Raw genomic sequence first — 15,745 nt, 5'->3', positions numbered from 1 at the left:
AAATTGGAAGATCTAAAACCCGATGAATGCCCTGGGTGAGGGCCAAGCTCACTGTCCTTTGGGAACTTGGACTTGGGGCCTAGAGGGGAGCTTCCCCATCTGGGGCAACAGCACGTGCAGAGGAAGAGGCCCTTCTCCTGGGCCCAACCACCCCACTGACCTGGGCAGCCTCGTGGTCTGGGCCTGGCCTTCCTGTAATCCCACCCCCTCTCCAGGTGCTGATCCGGAGTGGCCGGGTGCCCATAGTGTCCTTGGAGTGCGTGTCCTGCAAGGCGCAGGGCGTGTATGCAGTGAGCCGCAGCTCCTACGTTTACTTGGAGGGCCACTGTGACAACTGCAGTGAGGGCTCCAAGCGAGGGGTGAGCTGGGTGGGCCTGGGGTGGGGGCAGCGCTGGGTGTAGGGTCGGGGCTTAGGTGGGGACGTGTCCCAGCCTTGAGGGCTCAGCAGCCCCAATCCTCCCCTGAGTGCCCATCTACACCCACAGCTCTGGGCTGCTCGCACCTTCAGCAACAAGACGCTGGTGCTGGATGAGACAACCACCTCCACGGGCAGCACTGGCATGCGGTTGGTGGTACGGCGCGGTGTGCTGCGGGACGGTGAGGGCTACACGTTCACGCTCACGGTGCTGGGCCGCTCTGGCGAGGAGGAGGGCTGCGCTTCCATCCGCCTCTCCGCCAACCGTCCTCCGCTGGGGGGCTCCTGCCACCTCTTCCCACTGGACGCCGTGCAGGCTCTCACCACCAAGGTGCACTTCGAGTGCACGGGTGAGTGCGGCTGGGTGGGAGGCAGGCGGCCACGGTGATGCCCATGGAGGCCTGCGTGGAGCGGCTGAGGTGACGCTTGTGGCCCGCAGGCTGGCGGGATGCAGAGGACGCGGGTGCCCCCCTGGTGTACGCCCTGCTGCTGCAGCGCTGTCGCCAGGGCCACTGCGAGGAGTTCTGTGTGTACAAGGGCAGTCTCTCCACCTATGGGGCTGTCCTGCCACCCGGTTTCGCACCCCACTTTGAGGTGGGCCTGGCTGTGGTGGTGCAGGACCAGCTGGGTGCTGCTGTGGTCGCCCTCAACAGGTGAGCAGGGCCCCTGGGAGCAGGGCCTCAGGGATGGGAGCAGGGGCTGCTGCCTGTTCACCTATGACCTCTGCGCAGGTCTCTGGCCATCACCCTGCCAGAGCCCCCAGGTGACCCCCTGGGCGGCCCCCCAGAGCTCACCCCATGGCTGCACAGCCTCACGGAGAGTATGCTGCCCAGGCTGCTGAGACAGGCTGACCCCCAACATGTCATCGAGTACTCACTGGCCCTTATCACTGTGCTCAATGAGGTCAGTTCCGGGGCTGTGGGGGCTGGGGCATTTGCTGGGTGCTGGCCCAGAGCAGTACTTCTGACTGGATCCTCGAATTCTTGCCAAGGGCTTGTCCCTGGCTCCCGACAGACAAAATCCCTAACCTCCTTGAAATGGCCTCTCCTCTCAGCAGACCCCTCCTGGGACCCTCCCCAGTGTCAGATTCCCCCTGACTTGCCTCTCCGTGCACCCCAGAACCTCAGGAGGGCCCTTGAAGAAACAGGGTTTGAGTCACTGCCCACATTACGCAGCACCTGAGATGGTCTGCACTGTGCCCACCCACATGGCTGCCTGTTGTCCACTGATGGCTGCCTGTGCCCTCCCCCCACAGTACGAGCAGACCCTGGCCATGGTGGCAGAGCCAGACTTAAGGTGGCAGCTGCAAGCCGAGATACGCAAGAACATCACAGAGACCCTGGTCTCCCTGCGGGTCAACACCGTGGACGACATCCAGCAGATCGCAGCAGTGCTGGCCCAGTGCATGGTAGGATGGGCCTCCCTACCCGAGAGTCTGGCTGGCCATGAGCCCTTCCTGGGGGAGCCCAGCATGAGCCATAGGTGCCCCCCAGGATGACCCTGCAGGGCAGCCCAGGGCAAAAGGAGCGGCCCGGGTATGGAGAGGGCTGACATGGTTTCTCCAGCCCCGAGAGGCTGCCCGCCCCCTCACCTAGGAACCGGGAGCTGCTGGGCTGGGCCACATCTTGATGGGGGTGGGGGGCACTGTACCTAGGGTGCCAGGGGATTGCTACAGAGGCCTTAGCAGAGGAGCAGAGAGCCTTCTGGGAGTCTCCCTGTCTGCCATGTGGCATTGTGGCTATTTGTGTGGCTGGGGGTGGCTGGTAGGGCCACAGAACCCTGGGTTTTGTAGGTAGGGAGGAGCCCCAGAAAGGCTCTCAACGGGAGGCACGTGGGGGAAGCTGTGTTTGGGGTGGTTTGGAGAGACCCGATGGAAACAGGCAGGCTATGGTCATGGAGGGCACCCCAGAATCACAGCGAATGTGATGGAGTTAAGCTGGGCCAGGAGCTTAAGAGGGAGCTACCAGGCTGGACATGGCCCGGGTTCCCTGCAGGTGTCCAGCAGGGAGCCTGTGTGCCTCTCATGCCTAAAGAAGACACTGCACAAGCTGGAGGCCATGATGCGCGTCCTGCAGGCCGAGACCACTGCGGGCACGGGGACACCCACCGCCATTGCCGACAGCATCCTCAACATCACAGGTGTGGGCTGGGGCCGGGGCCCCACGGTACTCCTCCAGCCCGCCATCTTTCTGCCCCCCTGCCCTGCTCCATTTCTCTCCCCAACCCTTCTTCCCTTTTCTTATCACATTTCTCCCCACCAACCTCTCCCCCAACCCTCCCACTTCCTCCCAACCTCACCCCCAATGTCTCCCCCATCCACAGGTGACCTCATCCACCTGTCCAACTCAAACGTGCAGGACCTGCAGCCCTCAGAGCTGGGGGCTGAGCCACCTTCACTGATGGTGGCATCCAGGGCCTATCACCTGTCGTCAGCCCTCATGTGCATCCTCATGCGCTCCCGAGTGCTCAATGAGGAGCCCCTGACCCTGGCGGGCGAGGAGATTGTGGCACAGGGCAAGCGCTCAGACCCCCTGAGCCTGCTGTGCCAGGGCAATGCCTCGGGCCCCGGCTGCCACTTCTCCATCCCTGCCGCCTTCAGTGGGGCTCTGTCCAACCTCAGCGACGTGGTGCAGCTCATCTTCCTTGTTGACTCCAACCCCTTCCCCTTTGGCTACATAAGCAACTACACCGTCTCCACCAAGGTGGCATCGATGGCCTTCCAGACACAGGCTGGCACCCAGATCCCCATTGGGCAGCTGGCCTCGGAGCGTGCCATCACCGTGAAGGTGCCCAACAGCCCTGACCAGGCTGCCCGGGTCCACCGCATCCCTGCTGGTTCCGCCACCGTCCCGCCCCGGGCCTCGGTCAGTGCTGTGGTCACCCCCAACCACAGCAAACCTGAGGCCGGGCTGCACCTACAGCTCACCTACACGGTGCTGAACGGTGGGTGCCGTGGGCCGGGCGGTGGGCTGTGGGGGAACCAGGGAGGAGCAGGAGCTGTCTCCAGCATGGAGTTCCTGCAGCCCTGCAGGAGGGCGGGTTCAAGGGCGCTCGGGGATGTCGCCCAGGTGGGTGGTCGTCTGACCCTGTACATGCCTCCCCCAGAGCACTACCTGTCTGAGGAGCCTGAGCCCTACCTGGCTGTCTACCTGCACTCGGCGCCCTGGCCCAACGAGCACAACTGCTCAGCCAGCAGGAAGATCAGCCTGGAGGCGCTGGTGGGCACGGACCACAGGCCCTACACCTTTTTCATCGCCCCTGGGTGAGGACCCGGGAGGGGCCTACATGCTGGGTCACTGGGTCTGACAAACCAGACCAGGACTCGTTGGCATGGGTGGGCTAGTCTCTAAGGGCGAGCTGGACATGATTAGAACCGTATGGGCCAAGGTCGCGTGGGCTCCCTGTGGGAGCAGATATGCAGCAGAGTGATTGGGGCGTGGCCAGGCCTGGCCTCGAATGGTGAGTGTGGCTGTGGCTGAGAATACCGCCGTGGCTTGAGACCAGGGGGTGGCTGTGACATTCCCCCTGCTTCTAACAGGACCCGAGACCTGGGCGAGAGTTACTACCTGAACCTGACCAGCCACTTCCGCTGGTCTGCTCTGGAAGTGTCTGTGGGCCTGTACACGTCCCTGTGCCAGTACTTCAGTGAGAAGGAGATGATGTGGCGGACGGAGGGGCTTGTGCCCCTGGAGGAGACCTCGCCCAGCCAGGCTGTCTGCCTCACCCGCCACCTCACGGCCTTCGGAGCCAGCCTCTTTGTGCCCCCCAGCCATGTCCACTTCATCTTCCCTGTGAGTGGGGCCACGGTCCTGAGCAGGGTGCAGGCCCCAGCTCCATCCTGAGCCTGTGAGGCAAGGGCCATGCTTCCCGGGCCTGACGGCTCTGTCTCCCCAGGAGCCGGCCTCGGACATGAACTACGTCGTCCTGCTGACGTGTGCCATGTGCCTGGTGACCTACGTGGTAATGGCTGTGATCCTCCGTAAGCTGGACCAGCTCGACGTTAGCCGGGTCCGCGTCATCCCTTTCTGTGGGAAGGGGGGCCGCTTCAAGTACGAGATCCTGGTCAAGACGGGCTGGGGCCGCGGCTCAGGTGAGGGGGGCCCCTCGGCCGGGCTCCCAGGCCACTCTCCTTGGCTCTGGCCACTTTCCCTAATGGTGATCGTAGATGACACAGAACAAGGGCTCACTTGACCAAGTGCTGTGTGACCTGTGGACAGGCTGTCCCCCTCCTGAGGATGAGAACAGTCTGTGCAGCAGGTGCTGTCAGCCTGGATGACCTTGCTTTGTACGGTCATACAGAACCTACCAGTGTGCGCAGGCCATGTGAAAGCGAGCTTAGTGATCAGAAGGGGAAATTATTTTGTTGTTATTTTTTTGTTAATCCTCACCCAAGGATATTTTTCCATTGACTTTTTTTTAGAGAGGGAGCGGGGGGGGGGGGGGGGGGGGGCGGAGAGAAACACATCAATTGGTTGACTCCTGCATGCACCCTGACTAGGGCCAGAGAATGAACCTGCAACCCAGGTACATGCCCTTGACCAGGAATTGAACCCGTGACCCTGCAGTCTGCAGGCTGATGCTCCAACCACTGAGCAACACCAGCCAGGGTGAAAAATTATTATTAAATGATAATAAATCATTGTAAAAACAAAGATTATTTCCAAGATGGTAAAAATCATTGGTTTTAAACAGTACAGCGTAACTTGAAACATTTAGTTAGTACAGCGTACTTAAAACAGACACACTGGGAATTGAAGTGTTTTATTTCTTTGTGAAAAACTTACCAAGAATAGTTTAACAGTGTTCTCTCATGTAACTCACGATATGGAGTGAACATCTTTCTGTGCCCTGGCAAATTGCCATATTCCAACATTTCTTGTTTGCACTCTCCATATCATGAAATACCTTGGCGAGTTCTTTTAATAGGAAGTTTTTGCCCCCATATTTGTTCTGTAACCTCACTGTCCATTTTGTCACAGCCACTGTCCTTGTTTATGCGGGAGTTTGTCACTGATGGCCTTTCTGGAGTCTCTTTGGCCGGTCCGCACCCCGTGGCTGCTGCTTCGGTGGCTCATTTACCTTTGATTCAGAATTCATGTCCAGTGTTATTACCATTTTTCATTTATTTGCTGTACTTTCCTCTTTGCCGGCCACTGCCCTGCTTTGGCCCATTCTTGTAAAACACGGGTGGCTTCATTTTGGGGAGACCAGGAGGCAGCTCCATTACACACTGGGTGGTCTGTGGGAACTGAAAGATGCACCGTGACCCGTCATCAGCCGGCTTTGGGAGAAGTGAGCGATTGGCCACTGGTCAGGCTGTGCATCCTTATTTACATAGTGGACTGAAGAGCTAGCAGCCAAGTTTATATTTCACACAGTTACAGTTAATATACCATCATAACTAACATATGAATCATGTCATTGGGGGCTGTGTTTATTTAATAAATTAGGTAACTGAGATTTGTGTTCATAAGAGCTGAGCAGAGTGAGGACTGCCTATACTTGAATGAAGGAAGACAGGAAAAAAATGGCTGGGGTCACATGGCTGGTGGGCAGCAAACCTAGAGTCATACCGCCTCTCCTTCCGTCCTCCAGGCACCACGGCACATGTGGGCATCATGCTGTATGGGGCGGACAGCCGGAGTGGCCACCGGCACCTGGATGGGGACAGAGCCTTTCACCGCAATAGTTTGGACATCTTCCAGATTGCCACCCCGCACAGCCTGGGCAGCGTGTGGAAGATCCGCGTGTGGCACGACAACAAAGGTTTGAGTGGGCACCTGCTCCTGCCCCTCTTTCCTTCCCGACGGGCACTCTGCGGCCCTGACTCAGCCCCGCCCCCTCTGCAGGGCTCAGTCCCGCCTGGTTCCTGCAGCATGTCATCGTCCGGGATCTGCAGACTGCCCGCAGCACTTTCTTCTTGGTCAACGACTGGCTGTCAGTGGAGACTGAGGCTAACGGGGGCCTGGTGGAGAAGGAGGTGCTGGCAGCGAGTAAGGGCCTGCTAATCCTCGCGCACCCTGAGGCTGGCGGAGCAGCCAGCGCCGCGGGCCTCCTGGAACCCCATCGGTGCCCTTTCTCTAGGTGACGCAGCCCTTCGGCGGTTCCAGCGCCTCCTGGTGGCTGAGCTCCAGCGTGGCTTTTTTGACAAGCACATCTGGCTCTCCATATGGGACCGGCCGCCACGAAGCCGCTTCACTCGAGTCCAGCGGGCCACCTGCTGTGTTCTCCTCATCTGCCTATTCTTGGGTGCCAATGCTGTGTGGTATGGGGTCGTGGGAGACGCTGCCTACAGGTGGGTGCCTATGGGGGTTCGGATGTACTCCCTATGCCCCCCTCTTGTTCCCCCTCCCGGCCTAACCTAGCCAGGTCTCTCCTCTCTTGCCACGTAGCTCGGGGCCTGTGTCCAGTCTGATTCCGCTGAGTGTTGACACGATCGCCGTTGGCCTAGTGTCCAGTGTGGTTGTCTACCCCATCTACCTGGTTATCCTGTTCCTCTTCCGGATGTCCCGGAGCAAGGTGGGCTGGGGACCTCGGAGCTCTGGAGAGCAGAGCCTCATTGCCTGTGCAAAGGGCTGTGCTGTCCAGTATGGCAGCTAAAGAGGGAAAATCAGCAAGGCCTTTAGCTGAGAAAAGGAGAAATACAGTTGTTGAAATCATGAATGAACAAGGCGATGTCACTACCAACAGCACAGAAATTAACAGGACTGATAACTCAGAAGAAACAAACAAGTTCCTAGAAAGACAAACTACCAAAACTGCCTCAAGGAGAAATAGAACACCTGAACACACATGTAGCAAGTACAGAGGTGGAATTTAAAACCTCCCATGAAGAGAAGCCCAGATGGCCTCACTGGTGATTATACCAAACAGTTACAGAAGAACCAGCAGTTCTTCCAGACTCAAAAACAGGAGGGCGAAAATAAATACATTTTTTTTAAAAACCAGGAGGGAGCACTTCCTAACTCATCCCACAGCCAGACAAGGGCACCACGAGACGAACCACAGACCACTCTCCTTAGGAATACGCAGGCAAAAATCCTCAACAAAATAGCAAATCACATCCAGCAACTCATAAGAGAGGACTATACACATGACCAAGAGGGATGTACCCCAGGAGTCCAGTACAGTGATAGGAGCCATGTGCAGCTGCTTATATTTAAATAGGATCAACACCTCGATTCCTCAGCTGCTCCAGCTACATTTGAAGTGCTCCGTAATGTCAAACTCAAAGGCTAACACGGGCCAAATAAGGTTTAAGTTTATGTGGGCCGCAAAAAAACAAAAGCTTCAATTTTCATAGAAACGTAGATTTATTTCAATAGAGACATGCTGAATACAAAGGGCTGAAATAAATGAGTAATCGTTAACATAAAACAATATAACATCTTAATAAAAATTAATATTTTTTCTTAAACATTAACTTACCAGAACTGAACAACTACACAAATTAATTGTAATGCAAATAAATCTATTTTTCTTGTTCTCTGAAAGCGAAATATTTCCTGTTGGGCACACCAAACAAGTCAGTACAAGACTAATGACGTGGCAATTGGCTGCTAAAATATTTGCTGCTAGTATTAGTGGAGAGAAATGGTGTGCCTGCATGTAAGGGAAATGAATGCACCACGATTATAGTAATCAGTCATTAGCGAATGTTGTAGTTTGTTATTAATAATTATGTATAACAGGATGTTGTAAAAATTAAGTTATGAAATTTTTATTAAGACGTTTCTTACATACCATTATATTGGCTGGGCCGCAAAAATATTTGTTGGTGGGCCGCAAGTTTGACATGCTTGGGCTACGGTGACAGTGCAGGTATAGAATGTGTGCATCATTCTAGAACATTCTCTAGGAAAAACTAGTCTAGACTCCGCCTGCTCAGGAGGTTGCATGTCTCCCTGAAATAGGAGCTAGAGCTGTCCCTGCTGACTACCTGCCTCTCCCTGCAGGTGGCTGGGGCCCCAAACCCTACGCCCACAGGGCAGCAGGTCCTGGACATGGACAGCTACCAGGACTCCTCTGTGCTGGACAGCTCCTTCCTCACCTTCCCTGGGCTCCGTGCTGAGGTGAGGGCTCCCACGGGCCCTGCCTGGGTTGGGTGGGTCCCACTGCCTCTGGGCAGCTCGGAGTCTGAGGCTCTGTCTGTACTTTTCAACAGGCCTTCGCTGGACAAATGAAAAGTGACTTATTTCTGGATGATTCCAAAAGGTGGGGGCCCCTAGAGAAAATGTGAACCTTGGTGTAGGTCAGCTGCAGGTGCCATGACATGGTTACCCAGGCTGCGTGTGTGCCATGTCATGGTTAGCCGGGCTGCGTGTGTGCCATGTCATGGTTAGCCGGGCTGCGTGTGTGCCATGTCATGGTTAGCCGGGCTGCGTGTGTGCCATGTCATGGTTAGCCGGGCTGCGTGTGTGCCATGTCATGGTTAGCCGGGCTGCATGTGTGCCATGTCATGGTTACCCGGGCTGCGTGTGTGCCATGTCATGGTTACCCGGGCTGCGTGTGTGCCATGTCATGGTTACCCGGGCTGCGTGTGTGCCATGTCATGGTTAGCCGGGCTGCGTGTGTGCCATGTCATGGTTAGCCGGGCTGCGTGTGTGCCATGTCATGGTTAGCCGGGCTGCGTGTGTGCCATGTCATGGTTAGCCGGGCTGCGTGTGTGCCATGTCATGGTTAGCCGGGCTGCGTGTGTGCCATGTCATGGTTACCCGGGCTGCGTGTGTGCCATGTCATGGTTAGCCGGGCTGCGTGTGTGCCATGTCATGGTTAGCCGGGCTGCGTGTGTGCCATGTCATGGTTAGCCGGGCTGCGTGTGTGCCATGTCATGGTTAGCCGGGCTGCGTGTGTGCCATGTCATGGTTAGCCGGGCTGCGTGTGTGCCATGTCATGGTTAGCCGGGCTGCGTGTGTGCCATGTCATGGTTAGCCGGGCTGCGTCTGTGCCATGTCATGGTTAGCCGGGCTGCGTGTGTGCCATGTCATGGTTAGCCGGGCTGCGTGTGTGCCATGTCATGGTTAGCCGGGCTGCGTCTGTGCCATGTCATGGTTAGCCGGGCTGCGTCTGTGCCATGTCATGGTTAGCCGGGCTGCGTGTGTGCCATGTCATGGTTACCCGGGCTGCGTGTGTGCCATGTCATGGTTAGCCGGGCTGCGTGTGTGCCATGTCATGGTTACCCGGGCTGCGTGTGTGCCATGTCATGGTTAGCCGGGCTGCGTGTGTGCCATGTCATGGTTAGCCGGGCTGCGTGTGTGCCATGTCATGGTTAGCCGGGCTGCGTGTGTGCCATGTCATGGTTAGCCGGGCTGCGTGTGTGCCATGTCATGGTTAGCCGGGCTGCGTGTGTGCCATGTCATGGTTAGCCGGGCTGCGTGTGTGCCATGTCATGGTTAGCCGGGCTGCGTGTGTGCCATGTCATGGTTAGCCGGGCTGCGTGTGTGCCATGTCATGGTTAGCCGGGCTGCGTGTGTGCCATGTCATGGTTAGCCGGGCTGCGTGTGTGCCATGTCATGGTTAGCCGGGCTGCGTGTGTGCCATGTCATGGTTAGCCGGGCTGCGTGTGTGCCATGTCATGGTTAGCCGGGCTGCGTGTGTGCCATGTCATGGTTAGCCGGGCTGCGTGTGTGCCATGTCATGGTTAGCCGGGCTGCGTGTGTGCCATGTCATGGTTAGCCGGGCTGCGTGTGTGCCATGTCATGGTTAGCCGGGCTGCGTGTGTGCCATGTCATGGTTAGCCGGGCTGCGTGTGTGCCATGTCATGGTTAGCCGGGCTGCGTGTGTGCCATGTCATGGTTAGCCGGGCTGCGTGTGTGCCATGTCATGGTTACCCGGGCTGCGTGTGTGCCATGTCATGGTTAGCCGGGCTGCGTGTGTGCCATGTCATGGTTACCCGGGCTGCGTGTGTGCCATGTCATGGTTACCCGGGCTGCGTGTGTGCCATGTCATGGTTAGCCGGGCTGCGTGTGTGCCATGTCATGGTTAGCCGGGCTGCGTGTGTGCCATGTCATGGTTACCTGGGCTGTATGTGCTGTCGCATGTCCTTGTCCAGTATTTGTTGGCCCTTTGTGTTGTCACACACCGTTCCAGGGGGGTGTTTGCTCAGAAGCCCCATGTATCCGTGTGTGACTGGATGTGCAGACGTGTTTCCTTGGGCTCCCCCTGCTGACCTGTGTCATCTATAGCCTGGTGTGCTGGCCATCCAGCGAAGGTACGCTCAGTTGGCCAGACTTGCTGAGTGACCCATCCATCATGGGCAGCACCCTGCAGCGGCTGGCACGGGGTCGGATGGGCCACCTTCTGGGCCCTGAGGAGGACAGTCTCTCCCTGGTCAGCCCCTCCTCACCTGCCAAATACTTCTCAGCTTCAGGTGAGCAGGAAGGGAGACTCCGTAAGTTCTCCCCAGAGGGTTCTAAGGCTCAGGTGGGAGGAGCCCACGCCTCCCTGATGACACAGCCTGCTTTCTTCAGATGAAGACCTGATCCGGCAGATCCTGGCTGAAGGGGTCAGCAGCCTGGCCCCCACCCAGGACACTCAAGTAGAAACGGATCTACTCACTGGCCTGTGAGTGCCCAGCTCCTGGGGGGGTGGAGGCATGTGTAGGGGACCCAGGCCTAGAAGCCCTGCTTCCTGCATGGGACTGGCCTCGTTGTCCAGCCCCATGGCCCCAGTGTGGAGCGGGGGTAACGTTGTTTGACCTCTGAGTCCCTCATTGGTTGAAAGGACTTCCTGGGGTCAGCCACGGCCCAGGAATGTTCCCGTTAGTATAGCAGCAGGAGGGACATTTGAGAAACAGAAAGGGTGGCTGTGATGATGAATCATTGTCAGGTTTTTAAATATCCCATTTTTTTCTTTTGAGACTACTTATTTCCAATTTAGTAACAAGATTCATTAGGAACTCCCTTCTACTCTTTGTTGTTGTCATTAATCCTTACCCAAGGATCTTTTTTTCATTGCTTTTTAGAGAGAGTGGAAGGGAAGATGGGAGGGAGGGAGAGAGAAACATTGATGTGAGAGAGACACGATTGGGTGCCTCCTGCAAACGCCACGACCAGGGCTGGGGATCGAACCTGCAAACCAGATACGTGCCCTTGACTAGGAATCGAACCCGGGATCCTTGGGTGCGCAGGCTGATGCTCTAACCACTGAGAAACACCGGCCAGGCACCTCCTGCTGCTTGTATTTATTTTAATATCTGTATTTCTATTCCTTTAACTCTTCTAATTTTCAAGCAACCAAAAATTACTGAGATGTACAAATTGTTCCAGACACAGAGAAAAAGGGAAAAATTCTCCAATCATTTTATGAAGACATAACCATGACATGATGGCATTTTTATGAAGAAATTGCCCGTTGATTACAAACTGTAACACAGGGAGGTTCTAGGGCAGTAATTATAAGCTGGCCACCCCAATACCCGAATGCCTGCAGCAGCACTCCCCTGCGGCTCCCTGTTCAGACGCTGACTGTCTGCCTACAGCTTCTCCTCATGGATAGTTGGTGTGCAGTGCAGACTAGCAGCATGCACAGAGCACCGATTTCCCCACTGAGACATTTCCATCCCCAGCCAAAAACTGTATATTCATCCTTGACCCCTTTCTGCATCCTTCCTCACCGAAGTCTCCTCTCCACCTGCCCTTGCCCCTTCCATCCAAGCGTCATCTTCTGCCTGGTCCATTCCAGGGCCACCTTAGCAGAGTCCTCCCTCTGCACCAGAGAAAGTCTGCTCCGTGAGGCAGGCCCTGCCACAGCCTTCCTGGGGCACGACTTAGCTATGGCTGCTTAATGGGTTACCCCAAAACTCCAGGCTTAACTCAGATGACAGGCATCTTGGTGCTGGCTGTTGGTGGGAGGCCTCAGCTTCTCCGCCTGGACCACACCATTGAGCTGCTCAAGCGTCCTCGCAACTGGTAGCCAGTGTCCCCAGAGTGGATGGTCAGTTCCCTTGATGGCTCAGCCTCGTCAGTCACACACTGTCACTCCACAAGATCCTCTTGGTTTCTCCATGGCAGGAAACTACATAGGGGTGTCGTGCCAGGAGGGAAATGTCATCGGGGCAACTTGGAGGTGCCCACCAGGACTGGGTGCACTCCTTACATGGCCCACCAGCCGTACCCAGTCAGGCTCCACACCTCCCCAAGTCCTTTCCTGCCACCTTGTCTCTCTTACCCACTTCCTTTCGGCTACAGCATCCCTCCCTCTTCTGCCTCCATCTTTTGTATCTGCTGCTCCCTCTGCCTAGCCTGCTCCTCCCCCAGATAAGAGCTTCATGGTCTACTTCCTTCAGGTCTTCACTCAAAGCTACCTTCCTTCCTGCCTTAAGCAAAGGCAGTAAGGTGCAATAACATGGACCTATGCACGTGTGCACACACGTACACGCACACACTTAGGCCTCGGTCCCCTCCCCTGCTTTCCATACATGAAGCAATGTTCATGCTTAATGTTTGCTTCCCCCACTACTATGTGCACATTATAAGTGCATGGACTTGCTTTTCACTCAGTGCTTAGAACAGTGCCTATATTTGTAGGGGATTAACAACTTGTTGGGTGACTGAAGGAATCAGTGAATGCTATCCAACAGCAAACATAGTCTTTGCTGTCATGCGGCTTAGAGTTGAATGTAAAATTGTGTGTATTCTATGCTGTATCCACTACATGATTTGATACAACATGTTTATACCCACATGTAAAATATAAACATGAACATACAGAAAAGGCAGTAGAAATAGCTATAACAATACTGCTCCTGTCATGATGGAAATGCTGGTATTAAGTATCTGTTCTCTCTCTCTCTCTTTCAAAATTCAAATGTTTAATTAACTGTGTAGGGCTGGGATGGGGTAAATTTGCCACATGTTGGGGACACCACAGCTGGGCCCATGATGGTGGCTGGAGTGGTGGCAGGACAGGAGAGGTGGCACAGGTCACAGAGAGTTTGGGGCAAGGCCGATGGAGTAAGCAGGAAGTGAGGGGGTGAGAGAGACAGGCTGCCAGGACCTGGGGGTGGGGGGCGGGGGCGGGGTGAGGAGCAAGGCCCAGAGAGGCTCAAGGAACTGCCTCACAGATGAGGTGGACAGTGTGTGGGCTGCCAGGTGAGTGCCCGCGGCCCCCTCCTGTGCCTCAGGTCCAGCGCTCCTGGGGAGAGGACGGAGATGCTGATGCTGCGGAGACTGGGGGAGAGCGGCCTCCCCAGCCCAGGCCTGACGTGGGAGCAGCCCCAGTCAGCAAGGCTCTCCAGGACAGGTGCGCTCTTGTGTCCCCGGGATGCCCCTCCCTCCCCTCCCTCTGGGCCCCCAGTCACCCATCTATCTCTGCCTCCCCAGGGCTGGTGGAGGGCCTGCGGAAGCGACTGCTGCCGGCCTGGTGTGCACCCCTGGCCCACGGGCTCAGCCTGCTGCTGGTAGCTGTGGCCGTGGGAGTCTCGGGGTGGGTCGGTGCCAACTTCCCCCCTGGTGTGAGTGTCATGTGGCTCCTCTCAAGCAGCTCCAGCTTCCTGGCCTCATTCCTCGGCTGGGAGCCTCTCAAGGTGAGTGGGATGCAGGGGGCCAGGCTGCCAGCCTCTGGCACGCGTGCGCCTCGCTGATGCCGCCCCTGGCTCAGGTTCTGCTGGAAGCCCTGTACTTCTCACTGGTGGCCAAGCGGCTGCACCCTGATGAGGATGACACCCTGGTGGAGAGCCCAGCTGTGACACCTGTGAGCGAGCGTGTGCCCCGTGTGCGGCCCCCACACGGCTTTGCGCTCTTTCTGGCAAAGGAGGAAGCCCGAAAAGTCAAGAGGCTACACAAAATGCTGAGGGTGAGTCAGGCTGTGTGGCCAGTGCCCACCCACACTCTTTATCCCTTGGCAAGTGCAGCCTCTTCTCAGAAACCTCACATGTACCCCCTCCTCTCCAAAGAAGGCCCTAGGGCTCGGCAGTCCATCTCCCTCCCATCACCCCAACTCCTGATGCCCCTAGTCCTTGCTCTGCCCCTTGTACCCACCTCCAGTGCCTCCTTCTGCCTGTTCTAGGTGTGGCTTCCTTGGCCTTCAGTGGATCACATGTCTGCCCCCAAGTGGGGCACTGGTGGGGGGTCTGTGCTGCCCTTTCTCAGTGCTAGGCGCCCTGGCCATGGGCAGTTTGCTGTCCAGAGCCTTGCCCTGTTACGGTAGCTGGGCTGGGATTGGCTGACACTAGGGCCGTCCCTGTTCCCCAGAGCCTCCTGGTGTACATGCTTTTCCTGCTGGTGACACTGCTGGCCAACTATGGGGACGCCTCATGCCACAGCCACGCCTACCGCCTGCAGAGTGCCATCAGGCAGGAGCTAGATAGCCAGGCCTTCCTGGCCATCACCCGGTACGGACACCCTGGATGCATGTACACATCTGTTTGCTGGGCCAGGGTGGTGCTGCCAACCAGGGTTCACCTTGATCCTGCCCTTGGTCCAGCTCCGCCCCCAAGGGACATTGGGAAGGGTCTCGACACATTTTTGGTTATCAGGACTGGAGTGGGTGCTGCTGGCAATGGGTAGCGACCAGAGATACTGCTAAACACGCTGCGGCACCCAGGACAGCCCATAGGAGTTATCTGTCCCCGAACGACCGTCGGCCGAGGTGGAGGAAATGGGTCGTGCCTCATCCCCTCTGGCGCACTGACAGCCTCTACGGGCTGGGCCAGGCTTGCAGTAGTTGTGCTCCCTGGACCTCTGACCCCTGGCAGCACGGGGAGCTGAGGGGTGGAGCATGTGACTGTTTCTGGTGCGGACAGGTCTGATGAGTTCTGGCCGTGGATGTCCCATGTGCTGCTCCCCTACGTCCATGGGAACCAGTCCAGCCCAGAGCTGGGGCCCCCGCGGTTGCGGCAGGTGCGGCTGAAGGAAGGTGAGCTGGGGGCACTCTGGCCCTTGTCCCTGCTCTTTTCCAAAGAGAAGGCTTTGGCAGGGTTTTGATTCAACTCCCTAGCTATGTGACCTTTACCCTCTCCCTGGTTCTTTTCCCTTATCCATCAGTCAGTGAGACCAGGACAGCTATCTTCAGGATTACTGGGAGGGTTTCAGGGGAGATCACGTGGAGCTGGTACACAGTACGCTATCCTGCTTTGGTCATGCTCAATCCCCAGCCCTCTGATTTCAGCTCTCTGCCCAGACCGGCCAGACTCAGGGGCGCGCACGTGCTCAGCAGCTTCCGGTGGCTTCAGCACCAGCGACTATGGCATTGGCTGGGGGAGTGCTGCCCACAACGGCTCTGAGATGTGGGCCTACTCTGCGCCAGACGTGCTGGGGTGAGCACAGGAGGAGGGGCCAGGGTGTTCTCCAGAGGAGCCCCTCCTCCCAGCCAGCCTGGCTCCCAGGTTGC

The 15,745-nt window shown here is 57.0% G+C and overlaps 1 protein-coding gene across 1 annotated transcript in view; it reads left to right on the top strand.

Annotated features, from left to right (window-relative positions):
• Window positions 1-15,745, top strand: part of PKD1 (polycystin 1, transient receptor potential channel interacting) — a 42,650-nt gene that overhangs the window by 23,703 nt on the left and 3,202 nt on the right. Inside the window, 24 exon segments of the mRNA XM_079789359.1 lie at window positions 216-359; window positions 486-765; window positions 855-1,068; window positions 1,147-1,318; window positions 1,671-1,823; window positions 2,410-2,554; window positions 2,738-3,358; window positions 3,521-3,677; window positions 3,954-4,206; window positions 4,310-4,505; window positions 6,011-6,181; window positions 6,265-6,408; window positions 6,500-6,710; window positions 6,808-6,934; window positions 8,371-8,487; window positions 8,580-8,629; window positions 10,600-10,784; window positions 10,885-10,978; window positions 13,539-13,657; window positions 13,738-13,940; window positions 14,015-14,209; window positions 14,608-14,747; window positions 15,159-15,271; window positions 15,524-15,671. Of these exon segments, the coding sequence (XP_079645485.1) occupies window positions 216-359; window positions 486-765; window positions 855-1,068; window positions 1,147-1,318; window positions 1,671-1,823; window positions 2,410-2,554; window positions 2,738-3,358; window positions 3,521-3,677; window positions 3,954-4,206; window positions 4,310-4,505; window positions 6,011-6,181; window positions 6,265-6,408; window positions 6,500-6,710; window positions 6,808-6,934; window positions 8,371-8,487; window positions 8,580-8,629; window positions 10,600-10,784; window positions 10,885-10,978; window positions 13,539-13,657; window positions 13,738-13,940; window positions 14,015-14,209; window positions 14,608-14,747; window positions 15,159-15,271; window positions 15,524-15,671 (4,352 nt within the window).

The sequence above is a fragment of the Cnephaeus nilssonii genome (genome assembly GCF_951640355.1).
Source record: "Cnephaeus nilssonii genome assembly, chromosome: 2".
Taxonomy (NCBI): domain Eukaryota; kingdom Metazoa; phylum Chordata; class Mammalia; order Chiroptera; family Vespertilionidae; genus Cnephaeus; species Cnephaeus nilssonii.
Note: the sequence above shows the minus strand (reverse complement) of the source record. Positions and strands in the feature narration are given on the sequence as shown.